General features: G+C 36.7%; 3 protein-coding genes and 1 long non-coding RNA gene across 7 annotated transcripts in view; 2 read left to right on the forward strand and 2 right to left on the reverse strand.

Moving 5' to 3' along the window:
• The first annotated feature begins 299 nt into the window (after positions 1-299).
• On the forward strand, positions 300-7,438 carry LOC106174679 (uncharacterized). Of its 2 annotated transcripts, XM_087009170.1 has the most exons (5): positions 309-676; positions 1,980-2,892; positions 3,767-4,049; positions 4,706-4,765; positions 5,157-7,438. In XM_087009170.1, exons 2-5 carry the CDS (start codon positions 2,011-2,013, stop codon positions 5,375-5,377), a joined length of 1,446 nt encoding a protein of 481 aa, XP_086865296.1. In that variant the 5' UTR covers positions 309-676; positions 1,980-2,010; the 3' UTR covers positions 5,378-7,438. The 2 variants fall into 2 exon arrangements, with proteins under 2 accessions (XP_086865297.1, XP_086865296.1); XM_087009171.1 differs by lacking the exon at positions 4,706-4,765 and having other exon boundaries at positions 300-676; positions 5,157-5,309.
• A 985-nt stretch (positions 7,439-8,423) lies between these two features.
• The window catches only part of LOC106153917 (monocarboxylate transporter 13-like), a 53,339-nt gene continuing 33,980 nt past the window's right edge, over positions 8,424-27,782 (reverse strand). For both annotated transcript variants that reach the window (XM_087009175.1, XM_087009174.1), the window contains exons 6-7: positions 9,483-9,626; positions 8,424-9,213 (exon numbers count right to left, since the gene is read on the reverse strand). In XM_087009175.1, coding sequence (XP_086865301.1) covers positions 9,068-9,213; positions 9,483-9,626 — 290 coding nt within the window. In that variant the 3' untranslated portion in view covers positions 8,424-9,067. The remainder of the gene's footprint in view (positions 9,214-9,482; positions 9,627-27,782) is intronic.
• LOC147763132 (uncharacterized) lies at positions 15,969-18,289 on the reverse strand. Its single transcript, XR_015333514.1, has 3 exons — positions 18,224-18,289; positions 16,314-17,976; positions 15,969-16,140 (listed from the first exon to the last, which is right to left on the reverse strand). It is a non-coding gene; the product is annotated as an uncharacterized LOC147763132 (long non-coding RNA).
• Positions 23,377-26,749, forward strand: LOC106153926 (uncharacterized). Of its 2 annotated transcripts, XM_013528075.2 has the most exons (4): positions 23,377-23,699; positions 24,416-24,526; positions 24,815-25,366; positions 25,646-26,749. In XM_013528075.2, exons 1-4 carry the CDS (start codon positions 23,645-23,647, stop codon positions 25,912-25,914), a joined length of 987 nt encoding a protein of 328 aa, XP_013383529.2. In that variant the 5' UTR covers positions 23,377-23,644; the 3' UTR covers positions 25,915-26,749. The 2 variants fall into 2 exon arrangements, with proteins under 2 accessions (XP_013383529.2, XP_086865302.1); XM_087009176.1 differs by lacking the exon at positions 23,377-23,699 and having other exon boundaries at positions 24,214-24,526.

Raw genomic sequence — 27,782 nt, forward strand, 5'->3', positions numbered from 1 at the left:
TATTATCCCTCTAATAAAAGATATTATGTTATTTACAATTGAATAATGTTGAGTAATAACACAATTAGGCCTGGAAAATTTTGTTTTGCTGTTTATATTATATATTATATTGCATGAAAATTGACAAAAACCTACTGTGTGTACTGCCACCACAAACACTATGAAAAGTAGTCTGTGTTATTTATTATTTTCTAACCTACAAGAATCATTATTAGGATTGACATATACTGTTCAAATGGGAAATCAGCTTGAATGGATAATCAGTTCGAGTGGGAGTTTAGAAGGACTTCACTGAAAACAAATTTTGCAAATGAGACACAATGCATTGGTGATTGGGGAAAATCATTTTTTGTATAATCAACCTTGATCTTACATTAATTATGCCTAGAATGCCTGATTGCACTTATTAGCTGTTGTGTAGATGTGTTATTGAAAGGGCAGGTCATCATAAGCTGCACTGTGAGGGTTAAATAACTTCAGTTACTTTTGTTGTACAGTGCATTGATCATTACTACAGTGCTTGTCTGGCTTTTTTATTTGACCTAGGTTATTTGACCTAGTTTGATAAGCACATGTACTGTTTGAATGAAGCAATGTTGAAGGCCCCATGATAAGAGTTACTTATGATTTCAATGCCATCCAACCCTTAAAATACCGGTCATCTAGCTTCAACCAGGTAAGTTTACACTAATATACAAAGACACACAGCAGGCAAACAATATACAATATGTAGAAATATGTTTATACATACAAGAATACTAGTACAAGCATGCATGTGTACATGCATGTAGACTTGGTATGAATTCTTACATATAAGAATATAATCATTTTTATTTTAAACATATTTTCATTCCCTTTGAACAGTAGCAGTGACCTTGAAGTGTAGTGCATATGTTTAATTTAAGTCCATGAAATGTTAAGGACCTATAATTTCAACTACTGTATAAAGAGGCTTATGATAACGAACCCTTTCTTGACCCAGTCAGAAGAAACTTGGCTAAAGCAAGATAAAACTATAATGTTTTTCAACATGCTTTAGGGCAGTGCTTTGAGAGGGGTCATTTTCTGTTCTAACTTACTGCACATCCCTATACGTCCCCACACCGATACTCCCCTGCAGTATTGATGTGGGGAAGCAATGTTGTTGGGGAGTATTGGTGTGGGGGAGTAACGGTGCGCCTACATCGATAATTTTACAGGGGATGTATCGATGTGGGTATCTGTTGGTGCGGGGTTGTATCGATGCCCATAATACAAAAATTTACTAAGTAAGATTATTGGTGCGGGGGAGTAACAGTGGGGGGGGAGTATCGGTGCGGGGGAGTATCGGTGCGGGGACGTATAGGGATGTGCAGTAAGTTAGAACAGAAAATGTTCAGGGAAGGCTCCATAAAATTTGTCAAATGTTCAGTAAACAAGTTGGTCACAGTTTCAGCATTTTGCTTAATGAAATGTGATTAGATTTGTTATATAATGTCCTATGTAAACACTATTTGATTTTCCAATTTTATTCACCAGAATCAATGACGACTGAAATTATAAATAATTTTCTTGTACAAACAGATTAAACAGCTAGAAGATTATTATACTGAGTATAGAATGCAGAGCTAACAAATAATGTCACATGTGATATAAACATATAAACAGACTGAAAGAAATAAAGTCAGATTTACCTCAGATACAAATTAAAGTCTTGTCTAGCTCCTATGAGGAGTAATGAGTGAATCACTACATTGTATGAACAGTGTACTGTATGTGAGTGGAGAGGTCACATGTTCACAAGATAATTGCCTACCTGTGCTCTTGGAATGAAACAGCCCTTGGCTACATTTTAATGAGAGCACATGTGTTATTACTGGCTTTACCCAATCATTGTTTTCTACTGTGTACAGAAGATATATAATTGTTAACTAAATCAAACATTATCTGTTCATAACTATCAACAGAAACTGCCATATTGTTGTTTTTTTTTTTTTCAGATCACATCACTCAATTCATTGACAACCCATCATGGCATCCATAGGTTCTAAGCCATTTGCTAAGCGCCCACTTGGTTGCATAGAATATTTGCTTGCCAGATGTAGCATCTCTGGTATGTCCACCGCATTGGCATACACATGGCACCTAGAGTCAAATTCACCTGTGACAGCTGACCTTGTTCACCAGGCGGCAGCACTGCTACAAGACACCATGCCCTTGTTGTGCCTGCATGTCATAAGTGGGGAAGATGGCAGATATTATTTTGAGGTAATGGACAGTACAGCATGCACAGTTCCCTTCAAAATCAGCAGTGAGACAGACTGGAGGAAAGCTCAAGATGAAATGTTAAAGGAGACATACAACCTTGAAACAGGTCCTCTTTGGAAGATGTGCTTCCTTCCAACAGATTGCAAAGAGCCTGCTCCAAGAGAAATCGGTAGGGGGAGAAGCTTATACAAATTTGCGGTGACTTTTGGTATTGACCACATACTGACTGACGGATTTACTAACATGACTATTTGTAAGCAATTTCTGAAAATTTTGAATGAAATCATGGATGGAAGGCAACCAGACAAAACTCCTGCCACCAAAGTCTACCCATCTCTGGTTGATCTGATGCCAAAAAATGATATGGCTTTTGGTTGGTTCGATTATTTAGCAATTGGAAAGACTGTTTGGGATATGATGTTTATAAAACCTAATATCCTTGCTCTCCATTACCCACTGATTGATGCACTTCCATTACAAACCTTCAATGTCTATACAGACGGCCTATCTGAGGTGGAAACCACACAGTTGAGAAAAAGATGCAAAGCTCAGCTGACAACAATCCATGGAGCATTCACTGCAGCTGCAAGCACTGCCACAGCCTGGATGATATACAGCAGGGACAAACCCCAGGGCAATGTCAGGGTTAGATATAAAAGTGATTGTTTTTACTTAAATGAAACAGAAGTGGACAGTTCAGAGTGAAAGCTGTAAAGCATTTGATTTATTTCTTTTTACACTAAATGCCTAGAACTGAATTCTAGAAAAAAATCTACATTTACCCATTCACTTATAATCATAAAAAGTATGTAATTGTTTTTCTCTTTGCAATATAAATTTTGTGTTATATTTCAGTTTGTTCCATCAGCCGTTAAAGTGATCCAAGCCAGGATTTGTGAACAATTAATTGAACAAAAACTGACAGATAAATGGCCTTGATCAATATCACAAAAAAATAATAAAACATTGCCTTTCCCCTTTCCATACTTGGTAGTCAGCCACCTTCATTGACACAGTTTGAAAACAATGCAGGTCATGCCACTAGAGTCTCACAATATCAGGAAGTGGAATCATTGGAATGAATGGGGAATCTGGAAATTTAAACTTGCACTTAATCACAGGTTTTGATGTTTGGCTTTTTCTAAAATTGTTACACAGCTATGGTGAGATTCAGAAAGGAAAATTAAATGTTGTTTAGGCTTGGGGAGAAAATGCTGTTTACCCTGGGAAAATTGGTTAAATATGAGTTTTTGGTGAGAAAATCCTGGCTTGGAAGGCTTTGAGTGTTTTTCTGAATACGTATTTATTTTGAAAACGAATTGAACAAAATTTGGGGGCGTCTCGATAGTCCGAAGGTTCATTGGTCCGAAGGTTCATTGGTCCGAAAAGTGGTAGCATTTTTATCGATTTTTTAATCAAGGGTTCATTGGTCCGAAGGTTCTATAGTGAACATTCAGACCAATGAACCTTCGGACTATTGAACCTTCGGACTATCGCTACGGCCCCCAAAATTTTGCAGGAGAGTACAGTGATGGTAGAGCACACTGTCAATATGCGTCGTTTCTGTGAGACAGATGAAGGGAAGAATGCACTGGGTATGTTATTTTCATTGGCCATTATGCCTGTGACCTTGTCCCCCACCAAGGACGGTCCTGAGGATCTCTGGGATGCTGCTCGGCGTACAAGTTGTCAGCTACACACAGCCTTTGATAAGGGTGAAATGCTTAAGCAACTACGTGTAACAAATTATACTGTGTCAAGGATGAAGACTGATGCTACTCTGAAAACCACCCTGGAAAAATGTAAGTACATTTTCTACAACACAGATGCTCAGATTTTATATCTTAACTGTGCAGTATATTGGGAAAAAATTAACAGAAATTTGATTTTTGCCAAATTTCTAGCCCAAAACCAGTTTATTAAAACTTGGACACATTTAACATGTATAAATTAATTAAGGGTCTAGGGTTAAAATATAAACATGGTGTAGTCATTTTTTTTTATTTTAAACAGTTTTATTTCTATAATAAAGATAAACAAATATACAAAATAAATGAATTCAAAAGCAGGCGGCAAATCGCCGCAGCATTATGTGCTTGCCTGCGTTATTTTAACTAACGATAAATAAAAAAATAAATAAGTAGTCAGGGCTTAAATATTTGATTTATTGTTGTGTAGATGCATGTTAATTAACAAAGGTTTGTGAACAGACTTCTGAGTATTCAAAAGAATTGTACAGCTAAATTCAAATTTGTGGTACATGTAATTAGCAAAGGAATGACCTTAACACAGTCTTTGCCTCAGATCATCACATTTTTGAAATGGAATGTTTGTTTATATTTTTTGGCAAAGTAAATTCTGTGGATGTGTGTTTCGAAATTTCAGTCAGATAGTTTGTGAATTAATTTATCCAAATGATTTTTAGGTAACTTTGATCAATTTCTGTTATTTTGTCTAGCTGTACAGCAAAGGTGCTTTGGCATTTCAAACCTGGGTGACTGTTCTGGAATTTTGTCAGGTAAGATGGGTGCTGTGTATTGTATTGGGTTTAATAGATGTTTGTTAATATCAGACAGGTTTTAATTTTTTAGTACACATCACTGGCTTCCATATTGTTATGAATTAGGGCTAATTCCCATTGAATCTCCACAATCAGTTTTACTGATCAACATGCCTCCTCCTGGTAAAATGAAAAGGAAGTTAGCTTTTGTCCTGGTTATAGAGTCAGAAAACTACCATCAGTTATTTAAACTAAATAATATAACATTCCCTGCAATCTTGTGACCAGTCAAAAAGAAAGCAAAAAAAAAAAATATATATATATATATATATATATATATATATATATATATATATATATGTATATACATATATTTGCAACCAAAGATAAAAGATTTCTTTGGTTTTAGGAGGAGGGAAACATGTGCAGGTAACAGATATCGCTAGAGCAGTAAACCTCCAAGAAGGACAAACAGTTTTACATTATGTTCACACCTACCAAGGCAGGCTGCGGTACAACTTGACATACAATGGGAAGAGATTCACCCCAGAAAAAGCTGGTCAGTATGCCAGTTGGACGCTGGAATTATTACGGTCCCTTATTACTGACATGGATGGTACCGAAGTTTAAATCTGTTTTTGAAATGAAAGGAATGATTGATTGACCAATATTGACCAATTTTTAAATTTATTTTAAATATAAAATTAAAATTACACATGGTCAAAAATGAAAACATATACACTGTAAATATTTGAAGACAATACAGTTTAAATTTTGAGTTATCAATATGTGTGTAAGAAACCATACCCAAAATTAATGATCCCATTATTATTAAAGGCTTATTTGTCATAAGCATCTGGAGTTTGGCTCCATCTTAGCCCATTATAGTCAAGATGTTCATTTGCTAGATTGAACAGTCAGTTCATTGGCATCCCCATGTGGAAAAGCCTGTTATCCATACATGAAAGCATGTTGACACCTCTTTGTATGAACTGAAATGATTTTTAATGTGCTTGTTATTGTCAGTATAACCATTTCAGTCAACAAAATTTAGTTAAAAATGTGTCAAGGGTCATTGCCCTTTTGTTGCATTGGATTTTTAAAATTGGTTCTCTATAATTTTATTCTTATATTGTGCATAAAAATTTTATGTTATCTCTGGTATTCAGATTTTCATTGAAAATATGTCATAGCAATGTACTCCTATGGTATATTTTAAATTTTAACTGTCTGGTATTTTCCTCAGAGAATTTTTATAATTTTTCAGGTGTGCATTTACATCATGAAAATCATTTAGATTCATCTGTATGAGATAAATCATTGACTACCATTTAAGCCTCACAATTTTTTTCTTAAGTAGTTATGCATGATAAATATATTTCTAAAATGTAAAATTATACAATGTTCTCAATTGTTATTAAGGGCTGGGATTTATTCACATTCACAGAGAAATAAACACAAACATGATAAAAACTAACACGATAAAAACATATTTTGCTTAATTATGATGCAGTCTTATATTATAGTTACATGAATGAAGTCAAAGTGTATCCCATCATATTGCTTTGGACAAAAATGAAATGAATGAAATGCATATTGATTATTGTAGGTATTTATTGAGAAAAAAATTGGAAGTTTAGTGACTCTTGAAACTTTTGTAATGAAAGTTTTCCTTGGTGCATTTCCAAATTTATTGGGATTCTTCATATTTAACTTTAAATGCACTTCTACCATACAGTTCATTTCTCATTATCATTAATTATGAAATAAATTAATTACCTTAATTATTATTAGTTATGCATTAATTAATTAATTAGTTAAATGTCTATTATTAATGAATCAGTTGGCCCAATTCTCATTATCAATCATCTGGTAAATAAATAAATAAATAAATTACGAAAATACCACTAAAGTCTAGCCCATTTGGGCCCTATCCTGAGAATTTTATCAAAATGCCAGTAGAACCTTCTGCATAATGTTGGTTATCAGTAACCAACTTTATTGATTACATTTAATCGTTTAAGCTAGAAAGTGTCTCCATATCAGTGTGTGGCACATACCAGTAAAGTTACAGCTGTTTTGACTTACATAGGAAAATTAAAACAACAAAAAATGATCACTTTCAAGAGAAAATCAGTTTTAGTACCAACGCAATTTTATCTTCTGTCATTCTGTCATTTAGTTTTTGCAATACTCAATTATGAACTGCTGCCCAGGTATTTAAAATATGCTGTCACAAAAATTCTGGTAATCAACTCTGTAAAATTTAGGCACTGAAAAAATTCAAAATTTAAATTAAAATGCAAATTGCGTTGCAAGATGATACCTTCTTTGTTTTGCAGCGGCAATTCAAACTTGGCGTCGAAAGACAAAAGCATGGTTTGTGACAAAAAATTCAGCTATAAGACCTTCTGATTATGGATTACTACCATTTTATATAGAGTGACAAGCCATAACCCTATTCATTCGACTTCCGTTCCTGGTGGGGTCGTTTATGCCCCAGGCGCATATTTGTCAGCGTGTTTTTTTCTATTATACATTATTTTTTTCATGAAATTTCATGAAATTTCATGAATTTGTCACATGTTTACATTTCTATCATTATGATGTGTTCGCAGCTTTGGTATAGTGCAAGGTTATTATAAATATCCTAAAATAAAGCTGGAGTCGTAAACGACCCTTCTAGATTTACATTAGTTGTGCACAGTCTTTTATTTTGCAAATTCTACCGAAATTATTTCTTACACTAAAATAGCAATGAAATACTTGATGTTTCAAATTCCTGCTTTAATTTGTTTATTTTTGCGTTTTTTTTTTAACATTTCAGCATTGGTTCTGTTTTATCAAATAAAATAAGATGCACAGTGCAAGTCTTGTTTTAAATATATCATTAGAATTACCCGGCAAACACAGAACGTTTTATAACGTTACCATAACGTTTTTTTGGTAAAATTAACGTTATGGTAACGTTGTAACGTTATAATAACAGTATGTGTTTGCTGGGTAGGCCTAGAAACGAAGAAAATAAAAAAAGGATAGATTACTTTGCATCCATTTTCTGTTCAAACTTTGATAAAGCTTTTCTGACATACACTAACGCGTACTCACTCGGTTTATTTTTGGTCTGTCAAATAATTTTGTATTGTTACACTGATCATTTTAGGTGGCTGCATAAAACTAGCAGATTAGAAAAGCTTCAATAATTAAAACATACGAACTTCACGGAAGTTAATTCTTTTTTCTATTTCTTCCCCTCAAAATATAAGGAGTATTAAATCGGGAATCGGGGAATGCGTAGGCTACCATTGCCTGTTACGATGTCATGAACCTTTTTATACATATGGAATGAATGTCCTAAACTTTTTTGTACGCTTAATTCAAACGTGGGCTCGAAATAGGGACATTGCGTTTTCGACTTACTTAACGGATAACGCTATCTAAACATTTCACGGTTGGTGTCAGATTTACGTAAGAAAACCCACATAATGACCAGTTAAACGACTTATTCGTCGACGCTCAGTATCTTCATACTGTAAGTGAAGTCTCCAACTCCTAACTCTCCGAAACCACGTCTGCTCCGTACTCCGTCGATCTCTCCCAATCTCCTCCTCTCTTTCTACCTCTGTCTCCTGGTTTCTTGTCTTAGACGAAGCAAGAAAAACAATGACATTGAGGATTTCATTTAATCTTAATTTAATTTTACTTATACAGTCCAAGACTTATCTGCAGTAACGTGTTAATTAATTTATTTATTTGCGTTCCGTGATATTTGTTGAAGATTTAACATATATGTATATGAGAAAGTATAATAAAGTATATGATGCTTATGATCTCCAGTATACTCGAAAAGCAGTAAAGCGTTTTGCACATTTTGTAGATTTCTTTTGATCAGTTTTTAGCACCTTTGCCTCGACCACTAGGCATTCCTTTAAATGTATAATATGTACACCGCAAAGCACTTCTTACGTGCCCTAAACGTGTCTTTGACATGCTGTCCTTGAAAAAGTTCGAAACAAACATTTTACTAATGCTGCAGTACATCTGGATATAAGTTTAATTATGAAAAAACGTAATTAACTAGAAGTGCACAAATGATTTCTAGAATGTATATTGTATAACATTATATAGGTATATTTTTTTCTTTTCGTTTATTTACTATTATTACTATCTTTCCATATGTATAATATATAGTAGTTAGACAGCCTCTAAATGTAAAAAAAAAAAAAACATTTCTGTGCTCAATAAATTATTATTATGTATAATTTCACACGAAAAAATGATACTATAGTACCCCAGTTACTTGTCTTGCACTTACTTCCGCTAAGGAATTATCTTAAAATATTTTGTCTTCTTCGGAAATTTATTTATAACTACAATAACGAACATGGCGAGGGCACATATTAAATATCCAACTGCTAATATCACAAATACCAGTGAGTATGAGTTCTGCCAGTCGTATATAGCACCTGAAATAATAAAAATGTGGATCTTTCCAATAACCTACATCAACAATTTGATATGCATTTTGATGCAAAACATAATTAACATACATAATGTGATAAGAAATAATGAGCACTGAAAAATAGCTTTGCTCTGTTGTTTAATTTCTGTATTTTATATCTCTTCTTCTTATAAATGATTACCTTAATCAAACAGTTAACTTATCCTGACAGTTTTTTTCACAAGAAATAGAAATAAAATTTAAGATAACTGCTTCTTATGTTTAATTTTATACCTGAGAGATACGGTGCTACCGCCATTCCTGTGCTTGTTCCACCAAGAAAGAGCGTATATAGATTTTGCACGTGTTGTCCAGACATGACTTCTGAACATGAGGCATAAACAGCAGAAAATATTGGACCCTGACCGAAACCTAGAACTGTTATTAAAACGAAAACGTTGTATTAGCGTTGAACTGGAGAAGCCACTATATGAATCAGAGAGATGTGTGGAGAGGAGGGAAAGGACAGAAAAAATCCTTCTTCTATCAATTTAAATTTCCATCCCCAATTCTGACTGAGGCATACCAAATTTAGACGGCCTGTACTGTCAATTTTGTCAGTATTACTTTTTTCCTTTCTTAGGAAGGCAAGCTATTCACATTTTATCACATTAAATTAATCATTATTTCAAGTTCAAGCACATCCACTATGAAATCAATTCCACTGTACCTATACTATATGGTATAAATGCTGTAGGTGACGTGGCAGCATATCCCAAGAGCATGTTGAACGCTAGGATTAACGCCAAAACTGCGTGTATCTTCAATATATGTCCCTTCATACGGTCACCAACTAGGGTTGTAGCTAAACGACTGAAGAAATTGCAAACTGCCTCTGTCGTCATGAATCGAACTGCGATATAGGACGGTAAACCCATATCAGCTAAGTGCTTCATCTGTGTAAAAATCAATCATAATTGTTATCTTAATTGAACATATATACAGATACGTACACATTTTGTAAAACCAATATATTGCAACAAAACAAGTTCAGTCACCTTCTTATTTATTTTTCATTTGATGTTCAAATGCACGTTGCAACAAAAATAGAGCAAACGGAAAACACGCAAGCATTGAAATTATATACGAAATATATATATACAGTGTAACTATTCACTCCAATAAAATTATTTTGAATAGTATACCTTTAATACTATTTATTTTGTGTTTGAAAGTTTCTATAGAAGTAATTCGTTAATACCAAAATAAAAGGGGGATACTATGTTTGACAAAAGAAGTTTAGCCCACTAATTGTTTATTATTACTGTTTAAAGTTTTAAGCATCTTTACCAAAATTCCAGTTGAGTTGCTATGTCCGATTCCGTTTGCAACATTACATAGAAACCACATTGACAGTATGCAAACTTGCTGACCACTTCCAAAAACTTTCTCGTCTGCTTCTTGGTGTTCTGGTTCTGCCTTAGTACCAGGGCTTTGGAACCACCCAAGGGGTAATAACACTTGAAAATACGTGTCATTTTAAAATTGCAAAATCTACCAATTTTTTTATTAATAAATCTAAATGCAACATAAGTTAGACGATCGTAATACTTGGTATACAATATTAAAATCGACGGAGAAAAAAATCAAATATTTGTTTCATAAAGAAAAATGTTTTGCCTAGAGACCAAATATGTCAGTAGGCCTACTATATAGCATTGCTAAAATACAGGTAGTTTTCGTATTCTTTTAATTGAAATGGACAAACATGTGACCGTGTTTTCTTTGTTGTAGCAAACTTACCAGAAACAAGAAAAATACCGGCGAGTACAAGGTAGCCATATCTCCAGCCTAGCGTACGGAACAGCCATTCAATAAGGTTAGCATAGAGGACTGTGCCTATTAAAATTGGGATGTCGTTTATATCGCTAAAGCCTCTTATGTTGAATTTAAAGGCTATTCTTTTAAAGGTTTATTTATACGCCTCATGGGACAAAGTACGTAAATTTAGAAACACTTTGTGTGAGATTAAAATACTGTTATAGTGGAGAAATTATCACAACCACAACTTATCATAACCGCAAAATGCTACCGTGACTGAATATGTTTTGTCTTTAGATAAAGATGTTTCACTATGTATTAGCGATGTTGACAGGTATAATGTTTTGTAACTTTGATATGGTATTACAAATGTGTTATTTATTAAAACATTTAAGCAAAATTTATAAACGGCAAATAAAATGGAATTACTTGCCAGCAGCCATAACAAGTCGGCTAAAACTTGTGGCCAAAACATGGTATCTGTGATCCCAAGGAAACCATTCCGCTATCCTGAAGGTGTAGTCCAGTCTAATGATAGTAATGGAAAATCCAGTCATGATGCCGTGTGTAAATATAAGAAATGTCGCAGTTGGCGCCATGGATGACAGACCTAATCCGAGGACTAATACGGACAAAAACGTTATGACTCTAATTTCTGGTTGGATCACTGAAATATTTTTAGCAACCAAACATCCAAAAGCAGCAGAGATGAACAGCATGCTTTGAATGAGACCTGGAATCATGAAAAAAAGGATTTGTTAAAAATAATAACGGTGTTTGTCTATTCCACCGCTTCTTTTCATGCGCTGCTCATCGTATTAAAAAATCCAAATACATGCATGTACATGGTATCAAAGTTTAACTATAATGTCTCTTAGACAAAAATATTTACTATGCGCCTTTTTGACCATTAACTCACTGAGCAAAACGTTCACCAGTTTCTTTGGTTGACCTAGCGGTGACAACTATTCTAATTAGCCTGAGACCAGGTTGGCCGTTTACCTCATGGTAAGTATACCTAGGCATGGTATTGGTACTTAATGCACGGAAGGCCGAAAACTGAGGTAAGCAGGCCATAAGCTAACAACGGTGAGGTGCATTTACATGTACTCTAGCTTGTGTTCATTAATTTTAAGATTAATATTGTCTTTACCTATTGTCGCAAGAATTCCACCTAAAACAGAATCCTCAGCAAAAGCGGCGTTAAACACACTCCAACTCATAAGATATCCATTACAAGTCATAAAACACATGACCGAAACAAATACGAACTTCCATCCTTGATACATCGTAGATATGGGATTTTCTTTTACACAGTAGCTATGCAAAGTACGACGTCGCTTGCAGGCGTACGCGCTGACGCACCGTGTGTTCAATTTTGCCCCAAAAAGTGTTGTTTAATGTTCAGGTATCTCTCAATGTGTGTTTTTCACATTTCAAGAAATGGTTGAACGATGGTATGGGGCTGAAAACGCACTAGGAGGACATTTTAATGTCCTTAAAAGTACAACTAAAATCACGTGTGTATGATTAGCATATCACGCCAAGTATCACGGCGTCATTAGAGTTCAACTCCACTCGATTAATGGGGACATTATCTTTGCACGTATAATCATATTATTAATTGAAGGTCCCATTTAGAATCATCTCCTCATATCGTCACAAACAATTTCACATGCTGATACTATCAGGAAAAAAACGCGTTTTAGCCTACACACAGCTGAAGTAAAGGTCACTTTGTTGATTTAAAGTGAAAACCGTAAGATTTTCCAACGAAAACGGTGTTTTTGTCCTGCTAATCAACTCTTCATCATCCTTACCTGACACTCACTACAACCCTGTTACAATCTTTGATCCCATTCCCATATGCGGGGATTCTCGCTGACTGCAATCAATTTAACTGAATGACATGACTTTTATTTCAATCGCACTCGTATAATCACAATCTTTTCTGTATTCCAGGAGGAGATTCAACGCCTGGGGAGGCGTGTGAGAGGCGGGGAGACCATAACAGGATTAAGCGGTCTTCCTTTCCTGTATGTCCGCCATATTTAGGTCGCGGCCTTGCTAGCACTCGGCTCTTCTCGATCTGAATGGTCCCTAAACTGTTCCAAAAGGACCAAGAGTCATGCTTTTTACTTTCGACTTACGGATAATTGTGTGGTTAGCGATCTTTAATACATATACCTTTTTGACCATTAACTCATTGAGCAAACCGTTCACCAGCTCCTTTCATTGACCTAGCAGTGACAACTATTCACATTAGTCTGAGCCAGGTTGGCCGTTTACCTCATGGTAAAGATGCCTTGGCATGGTATTGCTACCTATTGTACAGAAGGCCAAAAACTGTGGTACGTTTGTCGTAAGCTAACAACGGTAAGACTCATTTACATGTACTCTAGCTTGTGTTTATTAACTTAAATATTGTCTTTACTTATTGTCGTAAGACTTCCACCTATGGCTGTATCCTCGGCAAAAGTGGCGTTAAACACACTCCAACTCATAAGATATCCATTAAAAGTCATAAAACACATGACCGAAACAAATACGAACTTCCATCCTTGATACATCGTAGACGTGAGAGATTCTTTTACACAGTAGCTATGCAAAGTTCAATGTCTTTTGCAGGCGTTTGTGCGGACGCAATGTGTATTCAACTTTTTTTCAACAAAAATTATAACCCAAATCACCACGGCGTCATTAGAGTAAAACGTTGCTCCAAAAAGTGTTGATTGATGTTTAGGTATCTCTCAAGGTGTGCAGGATTTTCTCATTTAAAGAAATAGTTAAACGATGTTATGGGTCTGAAAACGCAAAAATCACATGTGTATGCATATCATGCCAAATATCAAAGCGTCATTAATGTGAATATAGCACGAAAGGGCTATACAAGGTAAAGTAAAGGAAAGGCAAAAATTGTTCGCTGGATCTTGGTTTTGTTTCACGTAGGGATTTACAAGACACGTAATTGTCGGGTCCGACATAAAGATCGTACGGAGTCATATTACGTAATGTGTTATAGTGCAATAGCTCTCGAGTAATGCGGCGGTCTCTGTGTATAACGCCGAAGTAAAGAAATTAACTATACAATTAAAGGTAATTAGGTTTGACGTACATCTCACACTAGTGCATTCGTCATATGTATATGTAAGAGGTTCATTTCATAATAACTAAAAAGAAGAAAAGAACAAGAAAATGACAATAATTCACTCATTACCCGTTATTTATATGCTTAGATTTACTTACACCAAAACTGAAAATTTTCAATAATCACCAATAATCAATAAACAATATTAAAAAAAATTTTGTTGTTGAATGCAATAATGTGCAAACTTATGGGGCACCACCCTGAATGAAAAGTTATCATTTCTGCAAATGAATGTCCGTTGCATTAGATGAGCCGGATCACCCGGCTCCTCAGCCTCAGTAAAAGTAAACTTACTCCCGTATTCTATAAGGTCACTCACACTCACACTCATAGAGTGCCACTTGACACTCAATGAGTGTCACTCAAGACTCAATGAGTGAAAGGTTTACCTCAGACTTGAACCTTCCACAGACCGCACTCACACTCATTCAAGTTATTAATTTTGAGTGATGGTTGAGTGTGTGGTACACCTCCCCCAACATTCACTCAGTTCAATGTTTGTTTACCAAAATGGCGGTTGTGTGGCTAAATAGAATAGAAAACAATAATAGATTACAACATGTTGGCGGTCAAGTGCGAAGAGAGTACAATTTTGACTATGAAAAGTACACTGACGAGGAGTTCAGAAGACGTTACAGACTGACCAAAGACGCCTTCCAGGAATTGTTGCGTTTGGTAACACCAATGATAGCCCCTCATAATGAAAGAGGCAATCCAATCCCTGCAGATATACAGCTGCTACTTACATTGCGTTTCTATGCCACTGGCACCTTCCAGATGGCTTGTGGAGATCTCTGTGACATTTCCCAGTCATCTGCAAGTCGTATCATCAAAAGAGTATCAGAAGGTATTGCTTCGCTTAAACCACAATTCATACGGTTTCCTGAAGGACAAGAACTTCAAAATATGAAGCTAGGATTTTGGAGGATAGCCGGTTTTCCAGGCGTTGTGGGTGCTATCGACTGCACTCACATCAAAATACCATCTCCAGGTGGTGTGGATGCAGAACTGTACAGAAACCGGAAGGGCTACTTCTCTATCAACGTTCAGGCTGTATGTGGTTACAATTTGGAGATGTTGCATATCGTGGCCCGGTGGCCTGGCAGTGTACATGATGCACGAATATTTGACAACAGTCGTCTGTGTGCACAACTTGAAAGAGGGGATATAGAAGGTATTCTGCTAGGCGATGGGGGTTACGCGTGTCGTCCATATATGATGACTCCAATAATAAACCCACTTACAAGGCCAGAGCGTTGTTACAATGCTTCTCAGATACGTACCGAAACACAGTTGAACGAATGTTTGGTACATGGAAACGCTCGTTTCCCTGCCTCAGCATGTCCCTTCGCACAAAACTACAGACCACTTTGACCATCATTATCGCCACAGCAACTCTGTATAACTTTGTAAGAGCCAGGAATGACCCCATGGATGAGCCACCTCCGCAGAATGCACCGAACCAAGTTGTAGCACAGTTTCCTGTTCCAGCTAGAGGATTGGGCAATGCAGCCAGACGCACCATAATACAGCAACATTTCTCATAAAAGGACAACAACAAAGTAAGTATTTGCGTGAACTATTTATTGAGTCAATACCAAATCATACAATAATGGCAGCAGTTCTTTAAGCATCTACTGATTCATCACGCATTTTGGATTTCAGTTTTCTTCTTCTTTTCGCCCTGTTTATTCCAGTAACTTAACTCAGCATCAAGCACTTCCATTTTTCTTTTATGTTCTTCTTCCATGTACTCCATCTTCAGGTACTCGAGTTCAGCACGGTGTCGTTCTTGCTGCATTGCCAAGCATCGGGATTGAGCAGGAGTGACCTGGGTTTTCCTGACCGGCGGAGTGGATGAAGTGGGTTGCTTTCCAGTCTCATCTAGATCTGTAATAGTGACAGTTGATGGAGTGGGTTCATCATCAACAAGGCTATCATGTTGAATGTCATGCTGATCGTCGCGTACAGCATCTTTTTTATCTGTAATGAAGTATTGCAATAAAGTAACCATTTTACAGTTATACTTTGTCATATACATTCAAATAACTTAATATTGTGCGGAAAATATGACAATCTATTTATACAGGCGATTACAATATCATCAATAGCAGTAATAATAAACAGCATTCTAGGTAACTACTACGAATAAATACCTTGCTCCACATTGTCATTATCATAGGGGTTGGACAAACTGTCGATCTGTGATGGTATAATGGCTGCTACAGCAGAGGCAGTTTCATCCGCAACACTACTTCGACCGCCACCAGTCAGCTTTAATTGCTTCCCTCTTTTCCTTTGCAATAGACTTCTTAGCCCGAGATTTTATATTTTCCCAGCATTTTTTTTAGTTGCTTGCTGTCCCGTTTCTTCACCCCACTTTGCGAGTTGAACTCCTCTGACAAGCTTTCCTATGTATCGTTTTTCTGCTTGATCATTTTGAAGTCATTTTTTTTACATTCCAGAACGGATTTGTTTTTGTCCACTTATTCAGTCAGTAGAGACTTCTCTAGCTCAGAGAAGTATTATCTGGACATGGTGACTGCAGTCAGACTGACTAAAGTGATGTGCACACTCAATACAAGGAACTATTACTCAAGTGTCACTTAACTGAGTCACAGTTGAGTGAGCTTAGTGAAAGTGAACACATGTATCATTCAATGAGTGTGAGTAGTCACTCATTTTATTGAGATCACACTCACACTCACACTTGAGTTACTCTTCAGCCACACTTGAGTGAAACTCAGTTGAGTGTGAGTAGAGAGTGAGTGTGAGTGACCTTAAAGAATACGGGCGTAATTAACCTTGCAGTTAAACTCCACTCGGTTAATGGGGACATTATCTTTGTATATAAAATCATATTGATAATTGAAAGTCCCATTTGGAATTATCTCCTCATACTGTCACCAAAAATTTCACATGCTGATTCAATCAAGAAAAAAACGTGTTTTAACCCACACACAGCTGAAGAAAACGTTACTTTGTTGATTTAAAATGATATCCGTAAGATATTGTGATATTGAAAATTAGCCATTTGATAAAATGTTAGCACAATGAATAAGCGACAAAAGAAGTGAATTACTTGCAGCAACCATAACAAAGCGACTAAAACTTGTAGCGAAAACATGATGTCTGTGATCTACCCTCTACCAGGGCCACAGATGGACTTTTCACAGAATATTCACAGATATGTCTTTAGATAAACAGACGTTCATTTTACTATCTCTGACCCTGTAATGAAATCTCTAGGTTGATAACATGGCTGGTAATTGTTTGCATAACTGATCAGGCACTGCCGTTTAACATAACAGGCTAAGTTCCTTTGACAGCAATCAAGGCAGTTAATTGCTCTAATTTAAATCACTTGCTCTTTTGTGAAAGATTTAAATAACCCTTTCTAAATAACTTGTTAGTACATATTGAAGATAACTGAGTAGCTCCCTACAGAGCGGGTACAATGCCATCTGCACGCGGGCAAATTTAATTGCTTCAATGTGGCCAAAAGTCACAGGGTGTCTTTTTTCCAATTTTTCCCTGTATAATCTACCACCCTGGTAGAGGGTATCTGTGATCCCAGGGGAACTATCCCGCTATTCTGAAGGTGAATATCAGCCGAATGGTGGCAATAAAAAACCCAGCCATGATGCCGTGTGTAAAAACAGGAAATGTCACAAACGGCGCTATGATGACATGCCCAATCCCAGGACTAATACGGACATGAACGTTATGACGTTGTGGCGTTATAGATTACAGGAATATTAGGTTTAGCGACCAAACATCCAAAAGCAGCTGAGGTGAACAGCATGCTTTGAATGAGACCTGAAATCATGAAAAAGATTGAAGATTTGATGAAAAATATTAATGGGATCTGCCTACTTCAACGCTTACTCTCACTCGCTGCTCATCTGTTAAAAATGCATATAAATGTATCAAAGTCAAACTATAGTGTCTCTTAGACAAAAACGTTTTTCGTGTAACTTTTTGACCATTAACCTATTGAGCAAAATGTTCATCAGCGTCTGCGGTTGACCTAGCGGTCAGTGAGTGACAATATATATATACTCACATCAGTCTGACCACAATTACCGTTCACCTCATGGTAAGGATACCTAAAGCAGGTATGGGCGCCTATAGCACGAAATGCCGACAAATGAGGTAAGCTGGCCGTAAGCTAACAACGGTAAGATGAATTTACATGTACTCTAGTTTGTGTTCATTAACGTCAATACTGTCCTTACCTATTGTCGCAAGACTTCCACCTATGGCAGAATCCTCGGCAAAAGTGGCGTTAAACACACCCCAGCTCATGTGATATCCGTTAAAAGTCATAAAACACATGACCGAAACAAATACAAACTTCCATCCATGATACATCGTAAATGTGCGAGATTTTAATACAGCAGTAGCTATGCAAAATACAAGAGCGCTTGCAGGCGTACGTGCGGATGCACTGTGTACTTAATTTTGTTCAACAGAATGTATAACTCAACTCACTGTGTATGGTTAGCATATCATGCCATTTATCACGGCGTCATTAGAGTTAAACTATATATATACTCCATTTATATCATTATCCTTTGTACGTATAACTATTATGATAATTGACTGCCATTTCACGAGAAAGCCAACCAAATAGCACCAAGATGGGGGTCAACAGATTTTAAGGAAAATTGGTGGTGTGAAGATGTGTCTTAAGGAGTTATAACCTTCTGTGAAGTAAAATGACAAATATCCATTCTTGGCAAAAATGTAGGATGTACAATATTTGCACTGGTTTCGCCCCGAGATGACCAGTTTCACTGCCCTTTAAATATGGTACCTATACTTAAAAGATTGGTTAGAAGGTGTAAATGATCCGAAAGGACAAAGAGTTACTGTATTTGCTGACGACTTAAAAAAAATTCGTACTTGTTGTTTGGTTAGAGATCTTCAATACTTACAATGTCATACATTTTTAGCAAAATCTATAAACATAAATTATATTCACAGTAATATTATGAAAACGGGTTGAAATGATATTGAGAGACACCTTATAGACTATAGTAAGTTTATTTGTTGTTGCACAGTTGACCGACCAAACAAGTTACTCCTGAAAGTCTGCTCTGACAATATTACTAGAAATTAACATGCTTTTCCATTTTTGCAAATGTAAAATATCTGGAGTGTTATAAACCCCAAATCGTCCAAAGTAATTTCTTTTGGGCCCACTTGCTTCATATTTCTTGCCATTATGCTACTGGTACGAAATATTTTTATGTGCTGACCGCAAATGCGATAGTTTGGATTATTTATTGGCGAGTTTACTCGTGTCTAACACGTAACTGCTGGTACTATAGTATTCATTTTTCTTCATAAAATTGACATTTAATACACACTAGTTCATGGTACTGTGAATGTAGAGTTATGGACTATCACAGCTATGTTGTATCTAAATCCTTTTTATGGAAGTTTTCAGATTCACTCGCAGCGTTTTTGTTAGAGCACGGTATAGTCAGGCAGTGCGGTCGTTTTTGTTTTCGAATAAAGAGATCAGTGTTTAAAAGAGATGCAGAAACATGACCAAAGCGGTGGAGGGCGAGTCAATAAATAACCAGCCTAACCTATTTCGGGTTGAGATCTACTTCTTTTTCAATATAATTTCCCTCCAGGGCAATGCACTTGGACCAACGGTGTTCAAGTGCAATCAGCCCAGAAGTGAAGAAGTCAGGGTCCTTTCCATTGAACCACTCTTCAACTGCGGCCACGACTTCTTCGTCCACAGGGCGTCCAGACCTGGATTCATCTTCTAAAGACGTTCTACCGCGTTTAAACTCCCCAACCCAGAATTTTACTTGCGCATGATATGGTGCAAAAGACCCATACACGTCAACTAACTCGGCATGTATGTCCTTACCAGTTTTACCTTTCAAATTTCAAATGCAAGTACCGAATTACAGCACGGTACTCCATTTTTGATGAAAAGCTTGCTTTTACATCACTAGCCATGTTTGACATTCAATATCTGACAAACAAATGACCGTATTCATGTATAGTTTTGTACCCAGGTACAATACATGTATTGAAACAATGCGTGATGTCGTGGATGTCTCGGTTGATGGGAAATATGTTAGGCTGGTTATATATTGACTCGCCCTCGTATAAAATAATACTTCGAATAAATGTTGCGAAGAACATTTGTATTTGCTCCAAGTGTATTGAAATTTGAAATTTACGTTTGTTCATACTTTTAAAAAGTAGTCAAACATTTTATGGCTTTGGTTATAAAATTCCTTACTTATATTTCACAGTGGTATTTAGATGTCAAGGACTTTAAAGCCTCGGCTTTAATTCGGTTGTCATTAATGAATTGTGGTTTGGATATTGAAAAGGTTTGCTTGTCTAACATGCCAACCACAACTTCTAAGTCAAAAGAGGATGGGAAATGATCAACACGTTATTTTTCATTTTTTGGTACTTTATTGACAAATTACAGTTTGACTATATAAATAATGCCTGTGTTAACCTGCGTTGACAGTTTTTAATGATATATTATTCAACTTCATTCATTAGTAAAATAAAAACCATAGGAAACTTAACTTACTGAAGGGTGGAATATCTGTACTTAAGGACACTTCGTGGTTGAATTTGGCACAATACTGTGCATCTATTTCAAAAGGCTGAAGCCTGATAATAAAAGTGAAAGCATTTATGCCTTTACTTATGAAAACTTTTAAATACAAACTCATGAATGGATATATACAATAAAATTTATATTTAATTATTATCAGCTCTGAATAAAATGTACCAGGGGAAAGATGTCAGGAAGTATAAATTATAATCAGATTTGAAATTATGATGATGAACATTAAATACAAATGCAACAAATAAACAATACAGAATCAAAATGCAAACTATGTCACAATCTGTGTAAAAGATATGCCAAACAGAAATCTTACAATGATACTAGTAGTATATGTTCGCAAAACTCAACATTAAATTTTTAAGCGACCACCACAACCCCACCCCCTCACGTTGGCAAAATGTTATTTATTTTCCTCACTGCCAAACATTAAGTCTGTTGTATATGATTTCTTGTCTTAAACGATGCGAGAAAAATATTTAATTGAGGATTTCATTAAATCATTAAACTTAAGCCTTATTCAGAATAGGGGACTAACTAGTCCGAGGGTCAAATATGGCCGACCCCTTGAATACTTCCGCACGGGATATCTATTTAGTGTCTACTAGCGGATTAGACGACTCGCTTTGTGGTGGGTTGCCATATATGACCCTCGGACTAGTTAGTCCCCTATTCTAAATGGGGCCTTACACTTAGCATATCTTACTTTTACGCTCCAAACCAATCCGCAGTACCATGTTGTTCTGTTTTCTATAACATTTATTTATTTATTTGTATTATATTTGTTGAAGATTTAACAAAAGGCAAAAGTTGATAATGCACAGTAAGTGATACAGGAATTCTATATTCATATCGACAGTATATGATGCTACTCGTACCTCTCTTCTGATTTCCAGCACACCCGAAATGTAGTAAGGCGTTTTGTACATATTATAGATTTCTTTTGAGCAGTTTTTAGCACCTTTGCTTTGACCAACGGGCAGTCCATTATAAATGTCTATATCAATGCTTATATTGGAATAGTAGAAAAATATACTTCTTACGTACACTGCAACGCATTACTTTCGTGTCCCAAACGTGTGTTTGACATGCTGTTCTTAAAAATATTTTACTGTTGCCGCTGTAGAAAGTACATCTGTATATATGATTTCGAACGAGCAAAATGATAGCACAGTATCCAGTTACTGATTCGCATTTACTTCTGCATAGGAATTATCTCAGCGTGTTTTGTTTTCGTCGAAAATTTATTCATTACTACAATAGTGGACATAGTTATGCTGCATATAAAATACCCAATAGCCAATATCACAAAGACCAATGAGTAGGACTTCTGCCAGTCGTATATAGCACCTGGAATAATGTAAGATATCCTGCATCATCGATGTGGTATGGATTTTGATGCAAAATATTATCAACTTAAATACAGTGTGTGTTGTAATGAGAAATTATGCGCCCTGGAAAACAGCGTTTCTTTGTTGTTCATTTTTTGTAATTTCAAATTACTATCTTCATATGCAAGATTATTATAAAATGACTAATCGACCTTTTAATCAGATATAATTTCTATTTACAAATGTCCAAAGTTCACTTATCCTGACAGTTTTACACAAGATATGAAAATAATTATTTTAAGACAACTGCTTCTTTATTTTGTTTAATTTCATACCTGAAAGATACGGCGCTGCAGCCATTCCAACGTGTATACCACCAATGCAGATGACATATACTTGAGGCACTGTCTCGTTAATCTCAACTAACACAATTAGGCACTGTCTCGCCAATCTCAACTAACACAATGAGGCACTATCTCGCTAATCTCAACTAACAAACTGAGGCACTTTCTCGCTAAGTAATAGATAGACCCCGAGTCGGCGAGGGTTATGTGGCATACACGAGTGCGTAGCACGAGTGGATGTCACATAACCCCCGCTGACGAGGGGTCTATCTTATTTAGACCACGGTCCATGAACGGGTTATAACGCATTCATGCGAGACGTGCGGTTATGCGAGTTACACCACGTCCGAGTCTTTTGTTCTTCACTTACACCGTGGTCTAATCTCAACTAACACAATGTGGTGGTTTGTGTCTCGTTTAGCCTCTTTTATCTATTGGATTTTTTTTTGTGATACAGTATAACCGCCACTAGACTGTCTGCTTTATACATGATCAAGGAATACCTGAGCTAGAAATATCAAAAGTTATGATAAACTGAGAGTCTCTCTTGTAAACTGAAGGATGCAGGCTGCTAACTTTGAATTGCCTGTGTAGTAATAAAGTAATGGTGACGCATACATATCATCAATATCCACGGGTAGTTAGATGTACAATTTCTTGGAACCTTATACGGATATTTTAATTATTGACCGAATTTTACAATTGGATCACTTGAGTTATCAGAACTACGTTACACACACACACACACACACACACACACAAAAGCATTATTTGATACTTATCACACTAGCTAAAACACAATGAGGGATCTGGAGTTGTCAATGTATAGTATCTGAGCAATATATCAAGGTAACAGATTTTGTTATTAAGCTATGAATTAGTAAACATGTATAAAATGTTAGAATTGAATGCATATACGATAGACAATTCTGTAGACCTAAAGCAATACAGTACATGTATATCCTAATCAATAACCATAGACGAGCTGCATTATACGATCCCCATCAATCGCTATTATTTATTGGATACGAGGTGAAAACACAGTGAGATGTAATTTTTTATTCGACGCCCCGAAGGCATCTATATACAGAAAATTCTTACTTGGAGAACGCTGCTTAAACCGACAGTAAAAAAGGATTTAACATTTTTTATGCCTTTTTTCTAAAACAGTTGCACACCACTAAGAGCACAAAATGCTTTTATTGATGGCGATCGCAGTTACGGATGTTGCAATTGTCGATGGACGTTGTAAGTATATAGATCACGTACGCTTGTTTATTCCTTCATTTTGTTGCACTGAAATTTACTGTCATTTTTTTTTAAATTAAACATGAAATAAGTTACACTTATTACTGATCCACTTTCGTAAAAGAAGGAGACTAGAGAAAAAAAAAGAGACATTGATTAGGAGTTACAAAAATGAAATCGTAAATTGCAATTTTCTCAACTCCTTTTATTAAGATAAACCTTTGTGATAAAGAGAAATTCCAGTCCCTGCGAAGTAGATCGATCTAGGTAGAACTATAGATTCATTGAAAATGATCCCTTATAGAAAATAGTCAAGCAAGGAAGCATGTTCTTATCCACAAAACGCAGTGACTTTCGGAATCAGAACAAACTACGCCCCACAGGGGCGGATTTAGGGGGGTAATCACTGAAAAAAATAACACCAATGGTCCCCTCTTGAAATTGGAGTTTTGACTAGCTGAATCATAGTTCTACACCGTACCAAATGGCACCGTTGGCCCTCTATAATAACAAAAATTTTAGGGGCCTGATGACAGCTAATTTTCGTTGGGTCGTGACTTTGATATGGTTATTTGAATACTTCTCTCCTTTTTACGCGTTTTATTTGTGCCTGACTATTTCAGAATTAGGCTATCAACATTTTTTAAGACCCCTTCTACAAAAACTCATCGGAATAGAAATATATATCTCTCAAGAGCTGCTATGCTTTTTTTCAGCGGTTCTTCCTCGCCCAGCGGGTTTTTGGCCGCTCACAAAACGATACCGGGGCTTGGACGTCAGTGGGAACGGTAACCACGCCCAAGTGCAGGAGGTCGATTTCAACGCAGGTAAGTGAGCCACAGAGGGAAAGAATAGCAAGGGAACTTTTTTTTTGGCTTCGAACACAATGGCAACATCGTCACAGTATTAATTAATTTATAATAAATATTATTGTACAACCCGAGTAGTTGTGTTGAGTAGGTAACAAAAACATTTAAAATCGTCATAATATTAAAAAGTATCTGGTGGAGTTTTGTTGTTTTGTTAAAGGGGGTGTGTGCATCAAGATAAAAAATATATTTAAAAAATCAGTAGACGACGAGAACAATTTTACTTATTTCTTGTCATTCCTCTAGACATTTATGGCACTGGTGAAGGCTCGGCTAAATTTGCAGGCACAGTTTCTTCCTTCGTCGAAATCCCAAACAATGGAGCACTGAACGTCAGTTCTTTCACGTGGCTGGCCTACGTGCGCCTACGAAGCATGTCAAATCCGGGTCCACTGTTTAACTTTCGTGGTAGCGAGGACACATATTATTACGGAACTCACATATGGGCTGGCTTATATGGGAAACTCTACATTCGCCCTATGACAAAGGAGATAGTCAGTCTTCCAGAGTCCTATTACTTATATGTACTCACTGACGCTGCCTGGGTCTATGCCGGTTTCACGTACGATGCCAAGTCCGGGCTGATCAGGATGTGGGTGGACGGCGTCGAAGCGGGCCAGCTTCAGAACACCCCTCACCTGAATCATATCACCGACACACCTGTCCGCATCGGCGCCAAACACAGCTCCACGGGAGACCCCAGGTATTTCTCCGGTGCCATGAATTGTGTCCAATGGTACGGAGCCGCTTTATCTGCAGAACAAATCCAACAGACCGTGGAGCTGTGCAGAGAGACTGGTAAGTAGAATGGTGATAATTAAGTAATATGTTCAGAATCTACATTAGACTACATGCTGAATGACGGTGACCAGGTTATGTTTTCACCTCCGTTTGTCTGTCTGTCTGTCTGTTCGTTTGCTTAATTGCTTGTTTTTTTTTCTTTTTAATATAACTATTTTGTTTGTCACAAAGCTTACTCAAAAACTTGCGGATGGATTTCGATGAAATTTTCAGGATAGGTCAGAAGTGGACTGTATTAATTTATCTTGCAATTAAGAAAGTTTGCGTCTCTTTCAGTGCACGGAGCACAGTACAAGGTTCACCGTGGTTACGCTGTTGGCACTGACTCTTCACTTACATACAGATCCGAGCAGAACATCCATTGTCTCATAGAATGCACCGCCCTCTGTTCCCGAGACTACAACTGTCTATCAGTGAATTATTTGGAGTCTACTTCAACCTGTGAGCTCAGCAAATACTCCACCGTCTACAACAGCAGCCTACAGCTTACCCGACGTTCAGAGGGCGAGGTGCACGCCGAACTGTTGCATCCAGTGAATGTGTAGTGTGGTTAATTTCAGTTGCGACTCCAGACTAAGGGCTCATTCCCAATACAACTACCGTTCTACGTAGATCGATCCAAATCCACGGGGGACTTTTGCTGAATGCAATCAAATTAACACTACCCCTCTCGGCGTAGTGCGGTGATAAACGTAATTTCCATGATCTTTAGTACTCTCTTACCACTGCAAGTGCTGTAGTCTGTTTCAAAATTATTGTATCGGATGCTATACTTAAATTTTGTATTCATTCTAGAGGCTCTTGATATGAAAGGATAGATCTTTATACGGTTGAAAGCCTAGCCAGCGTTCTTCTGCACATGCCTTTTTGGCTGTTGAGATTATTTTTTATTTACTACTCATTCCTTTATTTGTGCGGGCTGTAAAAGCTAATGAGGTTTATACATTTAACATACTAATCAATATTTTGCTTAAAATATGAAAATTAATGTTTGTTGTAAGATGTCATGGATTGTGCGACAGACTGCCCGATAAGGAGAGAGATAGGCAGGGTATTGTCATATGTAAACAGAATTTATTCTTGTTGTATAGTGCAAGTGCTTGGTTCATGTGCTTATTTTCCACTGTATTCACTCGGATTTACAACAGATCATAAAATTGGTGAAAAATGATGGGAAACAATAAATAGAACGTAGGTTTTTATACACTAAAATTACTGATTGTAATCTTTAAATCAAGATGCAAATTACTGTTCCTATAGTCCTAGGCTAGGGAACAGCCGCCTTTTCTGTTACTGTTTATCAGATAAACAAAATATATTGATTTGTACTAATGGGTTATAACTGTGTCTCTTCAATAAATGATGCTTCAAGCCATGTCATGTATTGTATTCAGTGAGTAATGATAAGAGGTGGGTTGAGTTTTAGGACCCAGTAGCCCTTGGTGCACTCAATGAAAACTTCAAATTCAAGCGACTGGGGATGTGTTTGAGTCCAAATAAGTGACTTCTATGGTAATGTACATTTAATATTAACACTGAATGCACGTTCTTTTAATCCAGCACTGCAGGGGTAATCAACCAAAAGAGAATCTCATGCAAAAGAGTCCTTTAGACTTGTGTGTGTGTGTGTGTGTGTGTGTGTGTGTGTGTGTGTGTGCTATGAACAGTTCGTGTTCTTTTCACTCATTCCTTTTATTATGTCATAAGTGGCTGTTCCATGGGTTACTAAATAATCAAACTGTGAAACTTTATATCTTTGTGTTGCTCTGAACAATCTGGGCTCCGTAACTCGAAAGCATCGCGAATTGCGAATAGCGATATCACCTTTCATTTCGAGGCTATTATATGGGGTGAGTAAATGCCGAGTTATGGAATAAACACGCTTGTGCTCGGTCGAAATTCGCGATGTTTTCGAGTTACGGAGCCCAGGGCTCCGTATCTCGAAAGGTTCGCTATGTTGCGCACGAGCGTTAGTGTCTCGATTCCATAACCGATTCTTCTATTTCGAGATACGGGGCCATGGAATCGAGACACTTGCGCACGTGCGCAACATAGCGAACCTTTCGAGATACGGAGCCCTGGTGTGCCGTTTACCTCATGTTAAGGGCCGTAAGCGAACAACGGTGAGATGAATTTACATGCACATTAACTTTAATATTATCCTTACCTATTATCGCAAGTCTTGCCCCTATGGCAGAATTTTGCCGAGGATTCTGCCATTTATGTATATGGTTTGAAATAATATTGAGAGACACCTTATAGATTGTAGTAGTTTTATTTGTCGTTGCACAGGTGACCGACCAAACAAGTTACTCCATGAAGTCTGCTCTGGCAAAATGATTAGAAATGAACATACTATTCCATTTTTGCAAGTCTAAAATAACTGGAGTGTTATTAGCCCAAAATCGTCCAA

This window comes from Lingula anatina, chromosome 3 (assembly GCF_051362555.1).
Source record: "Lingula anatina isolate TDL-2025a chromosome 3, LinAna3.0, whole genome shotgun sequence".
Classification (NCBI taxonomy): domain Eukaryota; kingdom Metazoa; phylum Brachiopoda; class Lingulata; order Lingulida; family Lingulidae; genus Lingula; species Lingula anatina.

What these genes read in the sequence shown, in the direction of transcription:
- LOC106174679 (XM_087009170.1), top strand. Translation starts at nt 2,011, where the DNA reads ATGGCATCCATAGGTTCTAAGCCATTTGCTAAGCGCCCACTTGGTTGC. An exon ending in AACCCCAGGGCAATGTCAGG is followed by an intron (nt 2,893 to 3,766) that starts GTTAGATATAAA and finishes AAAATTTTGCAG; the next exon opens with GAGAGTACAGTGATGGTAGA. An exon ending in GAAAACCACCCTGGAAAAAT is followed by an intron (nt 4,050 to 4,705) that starts GTAAGTACATTT and finishes TATTTTGTCTAG; the next exon opens with CTGTACAGCAAAGGTGCTTT.
- LOC106153926 (XM_087009176.1), top strand. Translation starts at nt 24,229, where the DNA reads ATGACAGCTAATTTTCGTTGGGTCGTGACTTTGATATGGTTATTTGAA. An exon ending in GGAGGTCGATTTCAACGCAG is followed by an intron (nt 24,527 to 24,814) that starts GTAAGTGAGCCA and finishes TCATTCCTCTAG; the next exon opens with ACATTTATGGCACTGGTGAA. An exon ending in GGAGCTGTGCAGAGAGACTG is followed by an intron (nt 25,367 to 25,645) that starts GTAAGTAGAATG and finishes CGTCTCTTTCAG; the next exon opens with TGCACGGAGCACAGTACAAG.